Source organism: Eleginops maclovinus, chromosome 8, assembly GCF_036324505.1.
Source record: "Eleginops maclovinus isolate JMC-PN-2008 ecotype Puerto Natales chromosome 8, JC_Emac_rtc_rv5, whole genome shotgun sequence".
Taxonomy (NCBI): domain Eukaryota; kingdom Metazoa; phylum Chordata; class Actinopteri; order Perciformes; family Eleginopidae; genus Eleginops; species Eleginops maclovinus.
This window is the reverse complement of record NC_086356.1, coordinates 1,550,403-1,565,083: the sequence shown is the minus strand read 5'-3', so window position 1 is coordinate 1,565,083 and position 14,681 is coordinate 1,550,403. Positions and strand designations below refer to the sequence as shown.

The window sequence follows — 14,681 nt, the reverse complement described above, 5'->3', positions numbered from 1 at the left end:
CACGTGTAAAATGAAGTGTATAATCCTGGGAAACATGTTGTGAAATGTTGCTGTTGGCATTCACTCTGCCCCTCCTGCTGTTGCCTGTGAAACAACGAACACGTCTCTCATTCCTGTAGGTAAGCAGCTACGCCACGTTAAAACACTTTGAGTCGCGATTACAGCTCAAACAAAAGTCAAAATGTCCTCTCTGAGGTGTGGTGTAAAGGGGATAGGATAAATGTATCCCATAATACTTGTGACTGTGAGACGAGCATCATGGGAAACGTTGCCTCTTGTTCCAGGGGTTAATGTGAAGACGTCGCCCCGGGCCGCTGCTCCCCGTGTGATGCCAGTATGATGGATAGCTGGGAGAGTAATGGCGGGGGAAGGCCTGGTGCACAGATGCAGCACACACACACACACACACACACACACACACACACACACACACACACACACACACACACACACACACACACACACACACACACACACACACACACACACACACACACACACACACACACACACACACACACCACAATCTGAGGCTATCAGCACTCAGCAGGAAAAACACGTATGTGTGTGAAAGTTGTGTGTTTCTTCTGGCAGCTCGTTAGGGGGTCTTGATTGGCACTCACTGGCTAAATGCAAGGAAGTGATTCCAGATCCTGTTTTACATTAACGGAATCAAACTACACCCAAAACAAACTCCAACGCCAAATAAAAGAGACGTTTATGCTGAGAGGACTCTTTAAAGTAGAGACGCTACATACTGATATACACCTGAACATCAGCAGGAGAGGACTCTTTAAAGTAGAGATGCTACATACTGATATACACCTGAACATCAGCAGGAGAGGACTCTTTAAAGTAGAGACACTACATACTGACATACACCTGAACATCAGCAGGAGAGGACTCTTTAAAGTAGAGACACTACATACTGACATACACCTGAACATCAGCAGGAGAGGACTCTTTAAAGTAGAGACACTACATACTGATATACACCTGAACATCAGCAGGAGAGGACTCTTTAAAGTAGAGACACTACATACTGATATACACCTGAACATCAGCAGGAGAGGACTCTTTAAAGTAGAGACTCTACATACTGATATACACCTGAACATCAGCAGGAGAGGACTCTTTAAAGTAGAGACTCTACATACTGATATACACCTGAACATCAGCAGGAGAGGACTCTTTAAAGTAGAGATGCTACATACTGATATACACCTGAACATCAGCAGGAGAGGACTCTTTAAAGTAGAGATGCTACATACTGATATACACCTGAACATCAGCAGGAGAGGACTCTTTAAAGTAGAGACTCTACATACTGATATACACCTGAACATCAGCAGGAGAGGACTCTTTAAAGTAGAGACGCTACATACTGATATACACCTGAACATCAGCAGGAGAGGACTCTTTAAAGTAGAGACAATACATACTGATATACACCTGAACATCAGCGGGAGAGGACTCTTTAAAGTAGAGACACTACATACTGATATACACCTGAACATCAGCAGGAGAGGACTCTTTAAAGTAGAGACTCTACATACTGATATACACCTGAACATCAGCAGGAGAGGACTCTTTAAAGTAGAGACACTACATACTGATATACACCTGAACATCAGCAGGAGAGGACTCTTTAAAGTAGAGACACTACATACTGATATACACCTGAACATCAGCAGGAGAGGACTCTTTAAAGTAGAGACGCTACATACTGATATACACCTGAACATCAGCAGGAGAGGACTCTTTAAAGTAGAGACTCTACATACTGATATACACCTGAACATCAGCAGGAGAGGACTCTTTAAAGTAGAGACACTACATACTGATATACACCTGAACATCAGCAGGAGAGGACTCTTTAAAGTAGAGACTCTACATACTGATATACACCTGAACATCAGCAGGAGAGGACTCTTTAAAGTAGAGACACTACATACTGATATACACCTGAACATCAGCAGGAGAGGACTCTTTAAAATAGAGACTCTACATACTGATATACACCTGAACATCAGCAGGAGAGGACTCTTTAAAGTAGAGACTCTACATACTGTGGGACTAATGAGTGACCCGGTTCCGGTTAACCTCTATTAGAAGAAGTGAAAACCTGCGGTGGTGACTAACCCTCTTCTCTTTTTAGAAAACAGAAGCAGTGGTTTTCCACTCTCTTTAACCTCTGCACTTTTCTCTCCTTGTTTTTTTCTGACTGGAGATAATGCATTCTCCCCCCCGACGCCTCGCTCTTTGCCCCTGATGCCTCACAACAACTGTGCAGCGCCAGAGGTCACGGTGAATACCACCCCCTCTCCCCCACCCCCCCCACCCCCACCCCTCCACACACACACACAATCTGTGGACATGATGGTGTGGCAGACTGGAGAGAAAGAGAGGAATAAAGTCAACGGGGAATCTGCAGAAGCATGCAACTGCAGCAGCTAAATCTGAAGGGTAATCTCAGGGGGAAATCAAGACAATATATGAAATAAATAGAATCATACATTTATTTAAAGAAGTTAATGTAAAAAAAGGGCAAAAATAATAAATATATTAAAAGTCATGAAATACTAAAGTAGATAATACATATTTAAAGAAACGCAGTAAGTTGATATACAAACTGCAATCATAAAATAACAGGTTTCATTTTATTAACTTATTGTGCTCCTATAAATATATCTATGTATACTATCGATGTACTATCACCTTTCTATAAATATATATTTTGATATATATTTATTAGTTTTGCAATTTATTTGTGCTCTTTTTTAAATATATCTGTCATACTATTTATTTGATATTTTATTTCTGACTTTTTCTTCAATAAGGGTTAATGGGGTTAAGAGGATGCTCCTGAAATTGTAGCAATCTGAGGAAAAGTGGTGACGAAGTGTGAAACACATGCCGGTGCCTTTATGTGTCCGGTGTGTTTACACATGTGTGTGTCTGTGTGTGGTTCGACCCGCTCCGGGGTTAAGACCTGCGTAAACTGACCCGACACGCAGTCTCGCACCTTCACAGCGTCCAGACGTTTGCTCCACGCTCTCTTCTGAAGGATATCAGTTTCTCTCCAAAGTGTGTGTGTGTGTGTGTGTGTGTGTGTGTGTGTGTGTGTGTGTGTGTGTGTTGTCGGGGATTATTCTGCACTTATCTCACTACAGTGTTTGTTTTCCAGTTTAGTGGCCACTTACAGCCCGATTAGGACTGCAAACACTCGGTGGAGACAGACCCGCTCACATAGAACAGGAACAGATGTAAATATTATGTCCCCGGGTTTTAAGAATGAGGGTAAGCATGTTAAACCCATAAGGCTCTGCCGTCATGGAGCAGGGAGCCTTTGGCCCGGGTTTCACCTTGGCAACTCCTGGTTTGTCTTTTATTTTTCTCTCACTTCGCTGTCTGCAGCGACGGAAACATAATGATTCAACGATGACTCAGTTCTGCGGCTGAACCGAGCCCTGCCGTGTGTTTTAGTGACAGTCGTCTCTAATACACAGAGGAAAGACCTCATTCACTTTTGCAAATTATACCATGAGGAAATAAGGTTCGACTGCCACGCTACAGCTCTGTCTTTAACTGTGTGAAGAAGACTGAGGATAAACAGAAAGTATGGGACGAGTTGACAGCAACCAAGTGCTGAGGGCAGTTTGCCCCTTTTTTGTAATTATAGTTTAACATTTTTTGCAATCGTGCATCCTCTCTGTCTGCTGTAAGGGCCTGATTCAGACAAGATGTTGCACCAATGGTTTAAGACTGCAAACACACCCGTCACGTTTTGCAGTTGAGTGCAATTTACCCCTTTTTTTTGCATCAAATTGCAATCATAGTTACCAGAAAATGTGCAATTGTGCATCCTTTGCATTCACTCTCAGTCTGCTCTAAGGGCCTGTTCCAAAAAACCTGTTGCATTTATGACACAAAGTTTTACAGCTCAGTGCAAATTTGCTTTTTTCTGTTTTATTGCAACTACAGTTACAGAGAGTACATGTTGCCTCTGCACGGAGAACACAGAATCACCAAGAGTGCGTTGTGTACGATGAAAGCACCATAAATGCTGTTCCTTCTAAAAGTCTGATTCACAAAACATATTGTGCTGATGATATTGAAGCCCTTACAGATTTGCAGCTGAGGGCAATTTGTCTCTTTTTATGCCTGATTGCAATTATATTTACACATGAAGCCTTTGTGCCAAGAATACATTTGGCAAACTCACAAAGAAGAGCCTTTTTATAGGACGGCAAAAAATGCTATCAATGGAAGTACTCTGATCTTAAGTAGGGATGCACCGGATCCAGGATCCGGGGTCCGGTTTTGCCGGATAGTGGCGTTTTTGACGAGGTCCGGTTACTGCCGGACCCGGTGCCCCAACCGGACCGGATCCTACAGCACGTACGCACAACGTGATTACGTCGTTAAATGTTTAAAGAAGATAACCTCCATTGTGCTAGCAGTCGTCGGCGGAAATGGATGCATTGAGCCGAAAAAGTGCTGTATGGCAGTACTTTGAACTGAAAGAGGGAGATTCAAGTCGCGCGATATGCAAGCTTTGCAGTACAAATTTGGCTCGTGGAGGTAAAGACACTAGACACTACTCAACATCTCCGCTGTTTAAACATCTCCGTGCAAAGCATCCAACGGAGTATGAGTTGTGCAAGGCCGAGTCTAACGTCAGTGAGGCTACAGGTACCACAGCAGCACAGTCACAGAGTGGTACTCAGACCACTATTGAACAGAAGTTGAACAATAAGCCTGTACACAAATGACGTTAAGCTGCACATTTCAGCGGTGTGTTCCAAGTAACTATTGAAATAAAATAGATAATGTTAGAAGTTATTGCGTATGTTTCATCTGTTAAGGAAAGGAAATGAAGTAATGAACTGTAAAGTGGTTTTCACTGCATTATAATGTACTAGCTGATGATCCGAGTAGGATCCGGTTCCGGTTCCGGTTCCGGCAGTATCTTAAGCAGTGGATCCGGTATCCGGCAGGATCTTAAAAATCAGGATCCGGTGCATCCCTAATCTTAAGTGAAGGTAGAAGTACTCAGATCTTAAGTGAAGGTAGAAGTACTCAGATCTTAAGTGAAAGTAGAAGTACTCAGATCTTAAGTGAAAGTAGAAGTACTCAGATCTTAAGTGAAAGTAGAAGTACTCAGATCTTAAGTGAAAGTAGAAGTACTCAGATCTTAAGTGAAAGTAGAAGTACTCAGATCTTAAGTGAAGGTAGAAGTACTCTGATCTTAAGTGAAGGTAGAAGTACTCAGATCTTAAGTGAAGGTAGAAGTACTCAGATCTTAAGTGAAAGTAGAAGTACTCAGATCTTGTACTTGAGTAAAGTAGAAGTACTCAGGTCTTGTACTTGAGTAAAGTAGAAGTACTCAGGTCTTGTACTTGAGTAAAGTAGAAGTACTCAGATCTTGTACTTGAGTAAAAGTAGAAGTACTCAGATCTTGTACTTGAGTAAAGTAGAAGTACTCAGATCTTGTACTTGAGTAAAGTAGAAGTACTCAGATCTTGTACTTGAGTAAAGTAGAAGTACTCAGATCTTGTACTTGAGTAAAGTAGAAGTACTCAGATCTTGTACTTGAGTAAAGTAGAAGTACTCAGGTCTTGTACTTGAGTAAAGTAGAAGTACCAGAGTGTAGGAATAATAATTTAAGGGAGATTATATTTACCATCAATAATCCTAATCTGCCTAGCAACTAAAGGGATTAAATAAAGGTAGTGGAGTAAAAGTACTCCATTTACCGCATACTGGAATACTTTCACATGCGTATAGATGTGAAGACTTCCTTCATCTCTGAATTCTCTGTAACTGATGCAGGAATTCTTATAAATTGGGGTCATCGGGGGGTTTAGTGGTGAAGATGCAACCCTGCCTATTTCCTGTTTATCTGTATCCGAGTTTCATGTGCCCGTCTGATTGGCCTGTATCTGCAGAATGCTACTTCCTGTCACCCCTTCATGCACGAGTCCTGTGCCACTTAACTCTATATGCAAATCATGCAAAAAGGCTGTGTTGACTAACGGAAGATGACGTTTGTGAACTCCCTGAAAGAAGAGTTTTTGTACACTCTTATTTGTTCATCTTAACATCACTACATCAGATAATACATTTGATTTCTGATTCAACTTGGCTTTACATCGACTAGAGAATGCAGAGGACTAATTTCACTGTGTGTGCTCTGCTGTGTGCATGTATGTGACTAATAAAGAGGGTTTCATCCTCCGATTCTATTCTATAGAGACTCTCAGTCAACCTACACTCGATAGATCTTTAAAATGTAGTTTCTCTACAAAAGAATCATGCAGAAACAGCTTGTTTTTACCAGAGATGTGCTCATATGTTTCCTAGAAAAAGGTCAATCAGCTCGAGAGGAAGCATGATAGATGGCTGAGGAAACGTTGAGATACGACGTGACATATATTGTGATGAGATTTGAGGCAGTACACCCAGCTCTACCTCTGCCATCATGACATGTTCCTGCCTTTGCCCCTTCATCTGAATGTCTGTTTGTTTTCTCTGAAGCCTCGGCGCTCGCAGGTCAGCAGAGCAGACTGTCTTCCTGTTTGCTTCCCGCTACAGGTGATAGAGAAACTCAGATCTGCATCCTCTTCATTTCTCAGCAGCGTTTCCTCTCATTCAAGGTGACCGACCTCTGACACACAAGAAAAAAGTCTCCTGGCCTGAGCTAACCTCGTTTCTGTTTCGATAGCATCCGAGGAAATTATGTACAAACAATTCTGACATAAAAAACCATGCCATGACATCAGTGTGTGTGTGCCAAATCCTATTTTTGTAAGTCATAACTCCACATATCGTACAATTTTCACTCCCTTATCCAGCAGACGCCATGCAATCTGCTTATTCTACATGTCAATAGCAGCCTGTAATGATTTAATGTGCACTAATGGACATATGAGACACATCATGTCAGTAATTCTGTTGTTTATTATGCTTTTAAAATCAATTTATGGTTTTAAAAATTTTGGGAATTTATGTTTTAGCTTGTTTTTGCAGCAGGTTTACAGAAAACTACTCTCACGATCTGAATTTTGGGGCAGATTGAAAGTTATGTTTTACTTTCTTTTAACATTGCATGAAGGGGCGCTTGCGATGTATTCAGGTGTCTTGGAAAGATGTACTGAACAACATTTGATATATACTTTAAATTACATGTCACTTCTCAGACACTTTAAAATAAAGCAATTTATTGTGCACAATCCCAACAGGAGCAATTTGGGACTCAACGACATGCTGGCTGCCGTGGGGGTTGAACCAGAGCTCCCCTGATCAGCGCACTAACCCACTGAGCCACAGCCTCCCTTAACATGAAGCCCTGAGTGATAAAATACACATCTGATTTGCTGCTTTCATATTTTTCCACTTAAACTTCATGAAAAACAACTTCAAAACTGAGGAAACGGGAATATCCAAGGAGCACTTGAACGCCCCATTGACTTCAGGACTGAAAGGACTGAACCACCTCTTATTGTATAGAAGTTTCTCCTAATTCTTCCAATTAAAAAACTCCTTTTAAGCTTCAGGATGTTTTGTGAAAGCCTCTGGTCTCAAACAAGTATTCTGTCACAGGTTTTTATCTGTGTGATGAGTTTACTGACGCTTCTCTGCTGGGATGAACTTCAGTCTCTTTATCTCAGGCGCAGAGTTGGACACATTAAACAAGACATACACAGAATGAGGTAGGTGTCAAAGTGCGGCACACAGCCTCAAGTGTGAAAACTTGCACCTCCACCACATGAAATACAGATCTACCGTAAGAGCAAAATGAGAAGTCATTCTCATCAGATCAGAATCCTGATCTTACCTCAGCAAAGATTGAGACAAGCTTTATTCAGCTAAATCTTAATGAGGGGTTTTAAAGAAGCAAACGTTAGTAGGGTGACACGGGTACCGGCCTACCGAGCTTCCTACATCCAGGCCTCGGTTAAACCATACAATCCAGCACGTGCACTTTGCTCGGCGTCAGCCAATCAGGTTGCTAGTCCATCTCTCCCAGTCACCCCTCAAAAACACGCCTGTTAGCTATGATGCTAATATAAATATTTCAACCAAAAACAACATCTCTAAAATATCCTCGAGAGGTTTGCTTTGCTTTGAACTTAGTATCTCTCCTGTTTACCCGCAATCTCAAGTACCTACAGAGCAAACAGCTGTGCTCTGTTTTGGCCTTTTAACACACATTTATACTCAAACTATGGTGAGAGAAGGGCCTTGAACAGCAGCATCACGTCGGACAACAGCAACACATGCCTGGTCCAAAGCAGAGATATCAAAGATGCAGAAATGACTGACAGTTCTTGCAAAATCCGAGCCGATTTACTAATGACGGAGAGCTTTAGTGTCTGATCTATATCCTCTTGGCCTCTCAGCTTTGAATGAATCCCCTTCTACTCTGGAACATGAAACATGTGAAGAAAAAGCAGAAAGGGATGTTAAGAGTCTGCATTCCCTCTCTACGTTTCTGTAGCTACGAAGACGTTGAATATATAACTAAGGAACATGTAGCTGATATTCTGACCACCTTTACAGTTAAATATGTACCTGTATGTTAAGACAGGACTGAACAACGAGAGGAGAGGCAGAAAGTATGTTGGGTTTGTTCCACATTCTGATATTTTATGAGCTAAATGATTAATGCTGATAATAATCTACATTTTAATATATATAAACACAGATAGTTGAATCCATGATGACATTCATTTAAACATGTCTCTTTGCTGTGAGTAGTGAGCATCTTCAACCCTTTTCCCAGTTAGAAATCACCGTGAATGAAGTATTTTTCGGGGGCTTTTTTTTACAAGGAGAGCTACTTACATTGATTTTCAAAACCAATGAATCCAAACGTAGTTGTTGTATAGGCTTTTAATGGCCAATAATTGTTCATTGGGTCAAAAGGGACATCAAATGTCTTGTTTCGTCCAACCAAAACTCAAAAATATTCACTTCTAAATAATATCTATTTCTGAGAATCGATAAATTTGAGGTGAATTTCTGTCATTTTTTCCCCACTTAATCTATAATAAATACTGGTTATATATTAATGGATTAATACACGTATAATTTCTGCTGTATTTGGTATTTTCTTCCCACATTTAGACTAACTGATGAAGACAGTTGAACCTGTAATGATTGACTTTCAGCTCTCAGGATTTCTCTTGTGTTTTATGCCCCTGATTGGATCCAGATGTTCCTCTCTTCTGCAGCGCCAAACTCAAACCACCTGTAGCCCCATCTCCGTTAGGAATTCATCCAGATTAAACGCTGCCACTACAATAACCACATGTGGGCCTTTGAGGCTCCCATAGCACAACACGCCCTCTCCCAGTATGGAGACGAGGGAGAGGGTCTCTACCCCCGCAGTAACCCGACGGAGGTCAAACTCCTGTAGCTCAGGATACATTACAGCAGCCGGGTGAAGGACGAGGAGCTAAGCTTCCTCCATGTGAGGGTGATGATTTACTGAGAGGGCTTCTGATGGTCTCGAGAAATATGGAGAGAGAAAACCTCTGATGTTGGGACGATTTCGTAGGTTGACTACTGCAGGGATGTCGTTCTTTAGCAGGCCGACTATGGAGAGCTGTTTGATTCCCTATCCTTGATATCAGAAAGCAGGCTCACTAGGACTCGTTGTGATGTGGCTGACAGGGTTCATCTTCAGACATGATGCAAATGAAGAAACACCTTCACCAACTTCAGGAAACATGAGCAGCGTTTACTAAAGTGATTCATGAAAGAAGCGCTGCAAGAAGCTCCAAACAGCTGTGTGCGTCTCTCTTTAGTGTCCCCTGGTCTCCAGCTGTGTGCGTCTCTCTTTAGTGTCCCCTGGTCTCCAGCTGTGTGCGTCTCTCTTTAGTGTCCCCTGGTCTCCAGCTGTGTGAGTCTCTCTTTAGAGTCCCCTGGTCTCCAGCTGTGTGCGTCTCTCTTTAGTGTCCCCTGGTCTCCAGCTGTGTGTGTGTCTCTCTTCAGTGTCCCCTGGTCTCCAGCTGTGTGCGTCTGTCTTTAGTGTCCCCTGGTCTCCAGCTGTGTGCGTCTCTCTTTAGTGTCCCCTGGTCTCCAGCTGTGTGCGTCTCTCTTTAGAGTCCCCTGGTCTCCAGCTGTGTGCGTCTCTCTTTAGTGTCCCCTGGTCTCCAGCTGTGTGTGGTCTCTCTTCAGTGTCCCCTGGTCTCCAGCTGTGTGCGTCTCTCTTTAGTGTCCCCTGGTCTCCAGCTGTGTGCGTCTCTCTTTAGAGTCCCCTGGTCTCCAGCTGTGTGCGTCTCTCTTTTGTGTCCCCTGGTCTCCGTTGTGTTTGGTTTCTGTAGCTTTTAGTAAACGCTGCTCATGTTTCCTGCAGATGTTTCTGAGTTCTGATTTGTGTTTCTATATCTGCATCCTCTCTGAAGCTGCAGCATGTTACTCCTCTGATGCGATGGTACGCTGATATGAAGACTGAACTGCGTAAACCAAATCTCACACACACACACACACACACACACACACACACACACACACACACACACACACACACACACACACACACACACACACACACACACACACACACACACACACACCTAACTCAATTCTCTAATGAACATCACAAGTCAGGATCACATGTAGGCGCAGGACTCTGAGAGTTAAAGAGAGGCGGTTTCCTCTGCTCTCCTCCTTTCTTCTCCTCCTTTGTTTTTCTCTCCTTTGCTGAATTTTTTTTCCGGGACTTTCCATCATGTTTAAACTACTTTGGTACATGACCCAAAGGTTTAATTCAACCTCTGCTGCTCTGGTGCAGAACCTGAGAGCTCAGCATCACCAGAGGGACCGCACAGCGTCGACACACACATCTATTAAGTACCTCTTCAGGCTGCTGCTCACACACCGTATTCATTTCACTTCTCACCTTCAAATTAAAATCTGATTATCACTCTGGACCCGTGGAAACACACACTCTGTATTCAGATGCATTCAAGAGCAGCGGAAGAAGTTAGAAGAGGCTCTATTCTTTTTTGGGGGGTTTGAAATGTGTTGTGTGGATGCTAATGGTCTGCTAGGGCTAAACCCCCAAAAGTTAAAATAAATGTAGTGCAGTAAAAAGTACAATACTCTCAAATATCTAGTAGAGTAGAAGCATAACGTAGCATTAATACAATACTGTTCTTATTACCCATCCAGGTTTAAGGGTTTGTTCTGTCTATAAATATTACTCAATTGAACATGACTCATGCTTTTCGAAACCCTCAGTTTCTGCAGAAAGATGACAAAAAAACACTGGAGAAATATCTGTTGACGAGAACTGGCATGCAAGAAGACGTCTGTGTGTGTGTGTGTGTGTGTGTGTGTGTGTGTGTGTGTGTGTGTGTGTGTGTGTGTGTGTGTGTGTGTGTGTGTGTGTGTGTGTGTGTGTGTGTGTGTGTGTGCGCGCGCGCGCAACATTCAATTAGAGCACCATACAGTCATCTAACCCGCTGTAATGTCTCGCTGCTGCTCGGAGACAACGAACTGATCTGCGGTCTGCTGTGTCTCAATGAGTAACATGTGCACACAGAGACGGACGGAAAGTATTTAGGGGCATTTAACGATGGCCCAGCGTTTAATAGCAATGTGAGAGACACCCCTAATGGATGCTCTCAGCCGCTTCAATTATGCAGCTCTGTGCGTAAAGACGCGATGGCACAAAAACACTCATTTTTAAACCTTCCTGTACTTTCCTTACAGTCAGAAAAAGAAGGTTATTTTAGCTAATTGCCACACATTAAAAACATGTATTGCTCCATGTTCTGTGCGACAACAAAACGGACCGACTTTCATTGAATTTATTGAAATGTATGTTGTATCATATTTGCGTTTCTCTAAATGACGTCTTTAATGACCATATAGTCCAAAGACAGCGTCAACACGAGCGGTAATAAGAAGGAATTGAGTTGGTTTAAAGGTTTAAAACTGACTTTGGTGATGGTTTATACTACGCTTTAAGGTTAAAGTATTTTACTCACCAATAACTGCTGCTGTTCTCAAAGCGAAACGTCCCGAATCAAGCATCCCGGCTCCGCGCTGTCTTCACCTATTTCCTCACTTTTACGCTCCGTGTTCAAACACACCAGAGACCCTGGAGAGAAGTGGAGATCCGCTAAATGACTAACAGGAGTCCACAAAGCATTTCGTGTGCAGCAGCATCCACAGCTCACTATCTGATGGCTCCTTCAAACTGCGTGTCTGCAAACGGAGCATGACATGAACGGGGAGGAGGAAAAAGGAGGAGGGTTGGAGAAAAGGACCGTATAAGCAGCGTTCTGCCGGGGGTGCTAACAGACCATGGGAACATCTCACATGTAGCAGCAGAGGTGGAAGTAGCACTCTTTCACAAGCAGTACAAGCATTCAAAATAGTGTTGATATTGATAAGCTAAAGGGGCGGGACAGAGACACTACATACTGATATACACCTGAACATCAGCAGGAGAGGACTCTTTAAAGTAGAGACTCTACATACTGATATACACCTGAACATCAGCAGGAGAGGACTCTTTAAAGTAGAGACACTACATACTGATATACACCTGAACATCAGCAGGAGAGGACTCTTTAAAGTAGAGACACTACATACTGATATACACCTGAACATCAGCAGGAGAGGACTCTTTAAAGTAGAGACTCTACATACTGATATACACCTGAACATCAGCAGGAGAGGACTCTTTAAAGTAGAGACTCTACATACTGATATACACCTGAACATCAGCAGGAGAGGACTCTTTAAAGTAGAGACACTACATACTGATATACACCTGAACATCAGCAGGAGAGGACTCTTTAAAGTAGAGACACTACATACTGATATACACCTGAACATCAGCAGGAGAGGACTCTTTAATGTAGAGACTCTACATACTGATATACACCTGAACATCAGCAGGAGAGGACTCTTTAAAGTAGAGACGCTACATACTGATATACACCTGAACATCAGCAGGAGAGGACTCTTTAAAGTAGAGACGCTACATACTGATATACACCTGAACATCAGCAGGAGAGGACTCTTTAAAGTAGAGATAGAAATAAGATTGGAACAGGCAGATCTCCGTCAAACACCAACACAGGTCTGGCTCTCAGATAACATTAATAAAATCACTCATGCCCCCCCCCCCCCCCCTTCACATAATTTCCCAGGAGTCTCCTCTCCTACCAGCTGTGGTGTTGAAGGACGGAGCCACTTATACAGCATCAAAAATAAGTTTGATTACCATCAGGCTTTCAACCTAAATCCAGTCCTTTCCCATTGGCCTGTGCTGCACGGTATGCTCAGTGCAAACAGTTCAGTGTGTGTGGCACGACTGAATACACACTGTAATGCTGTGATGATGCACAAGGTCTGATTGATTTAAGGGAGTCTCTGACACAGAAAATATCCCAAGGATGAAAGTTATATTTAAGAGAAAACACGTCTTTCCAGCAAAGTCTGAGAGGTTAAAAGATGAGGGAAACTTAACGAAACACCTTCTATTTCACATTTAGAAGAAGAGGTGTTGCATTTGAGCCTCTCTCAACTCACGCTGTGGAGGAGAGTGGATAGAAGAACACTTTTTCAAATGTAAAAATTGTTATTGCAAGCCTTACCATAGAACTCTTTGCCAGATGTGCAATAATGATCAAATGTGTATGGCCAACAATTCCCAAAAGTGCTACAAAGTGCTGTATGATTTGATCCTTTTGTGACGCTGGGGTGAAGCGAGGACGACCTCACATTTATTAACATCAGAGGAACACATTCAGGCTGGGTGAAGGGACAAGGGGATCCAGGAGACAGTGGGAGTCAGGGAGGGAGGTCCCGGGGCACTGGCCAGATGACCCAAGTTAGACTGATTGGCCTACTCTGCTCCCCCCATCCAAAGACCTGCAACACACACGTACAGGCAACAGGCAGCAGGCTCTGGGGCCAGTCAGTACCCGACCTGTACCAGAGACCCGATCGGTTCTGTGCATTTGTGCCAATAATTGTTTATTTGCACAAAAAAGTGACGCGCACAGCTGGGACCGGAGCGCTTGGTGACGTTCATGATTATAAAGACTATTTTTTCTGGAGTCAGGCACTTTATTGAACAACTGTTTCAACACCAACATCCAACACATAATATAAAATCAAACTGAAGGCAGAAAGAGGAAGAGGAAGAAAGAAAAATAAAGAATTTTAATCTCAATCTCAAACCTGTATTGGTTTGGTAAAGCTTTCTGAGATCACGCATCGTTAGAATGATTGTGCTAATGAGGACATTTAACAAAATGAGTTCCGTATCTTAAAACATTCTTCACCAAATCAAGAGAGAAAGGTTTTCTAATTTATCAAAGATTAGACTAGATTACAATAGATTTTTAGTCTGAGTTTCCTCTCGTTAATTAGTGCCTGGATGGATCTAGACCTCTCTGTTTATGCAGGTTTTGTTTACCTGATCTCTTCTCCAGCTGCTATTAAAACGATGGACGGATAAATTGGCTCAGCTGCTGATATTCAGTACATACTACTGGAGTAAAGAGTTGCATCGCTGCAGAAAGTGCAGGGTTACACATCTAGAAAGGTGGAGTCAATATTCCACCACAGCTGGAGACAAAATCCCAGAGAGATTATCACAGGATTATCAGAGGAAGGGTGGGGGGGCAGATCTCCATGATTGCAAC

General features: G+C 42.7%; 1 protein-coding gene across 1 annotated transcript in view; it reads right to left on the bottom strand.

Annotated features, from left to right (window-relative positions):
- itga1 (integrin, alpha 1) overlaps positions 1 to 12,222 on the bottom strand; it is a 48,876-nt gene extending 36,654 nt beyond the window's left edge. Inside the window, exon 1 of the mRNA XM_063889940.1 lies at positions 12,006 to 12,222. Within this exon, the coding sequence (XP_063746010.1) occupies positions 12,006 to 12,051 (46 nt within the window). The 5' untranslated portion in view covers positions 12,052 to 12,222. The remainder of the gene's footprint in view (positions 1 to 12,005) is intronic.
- Positions 12,223 to 14,681: the final 2,459 nt, after the last annotated feature.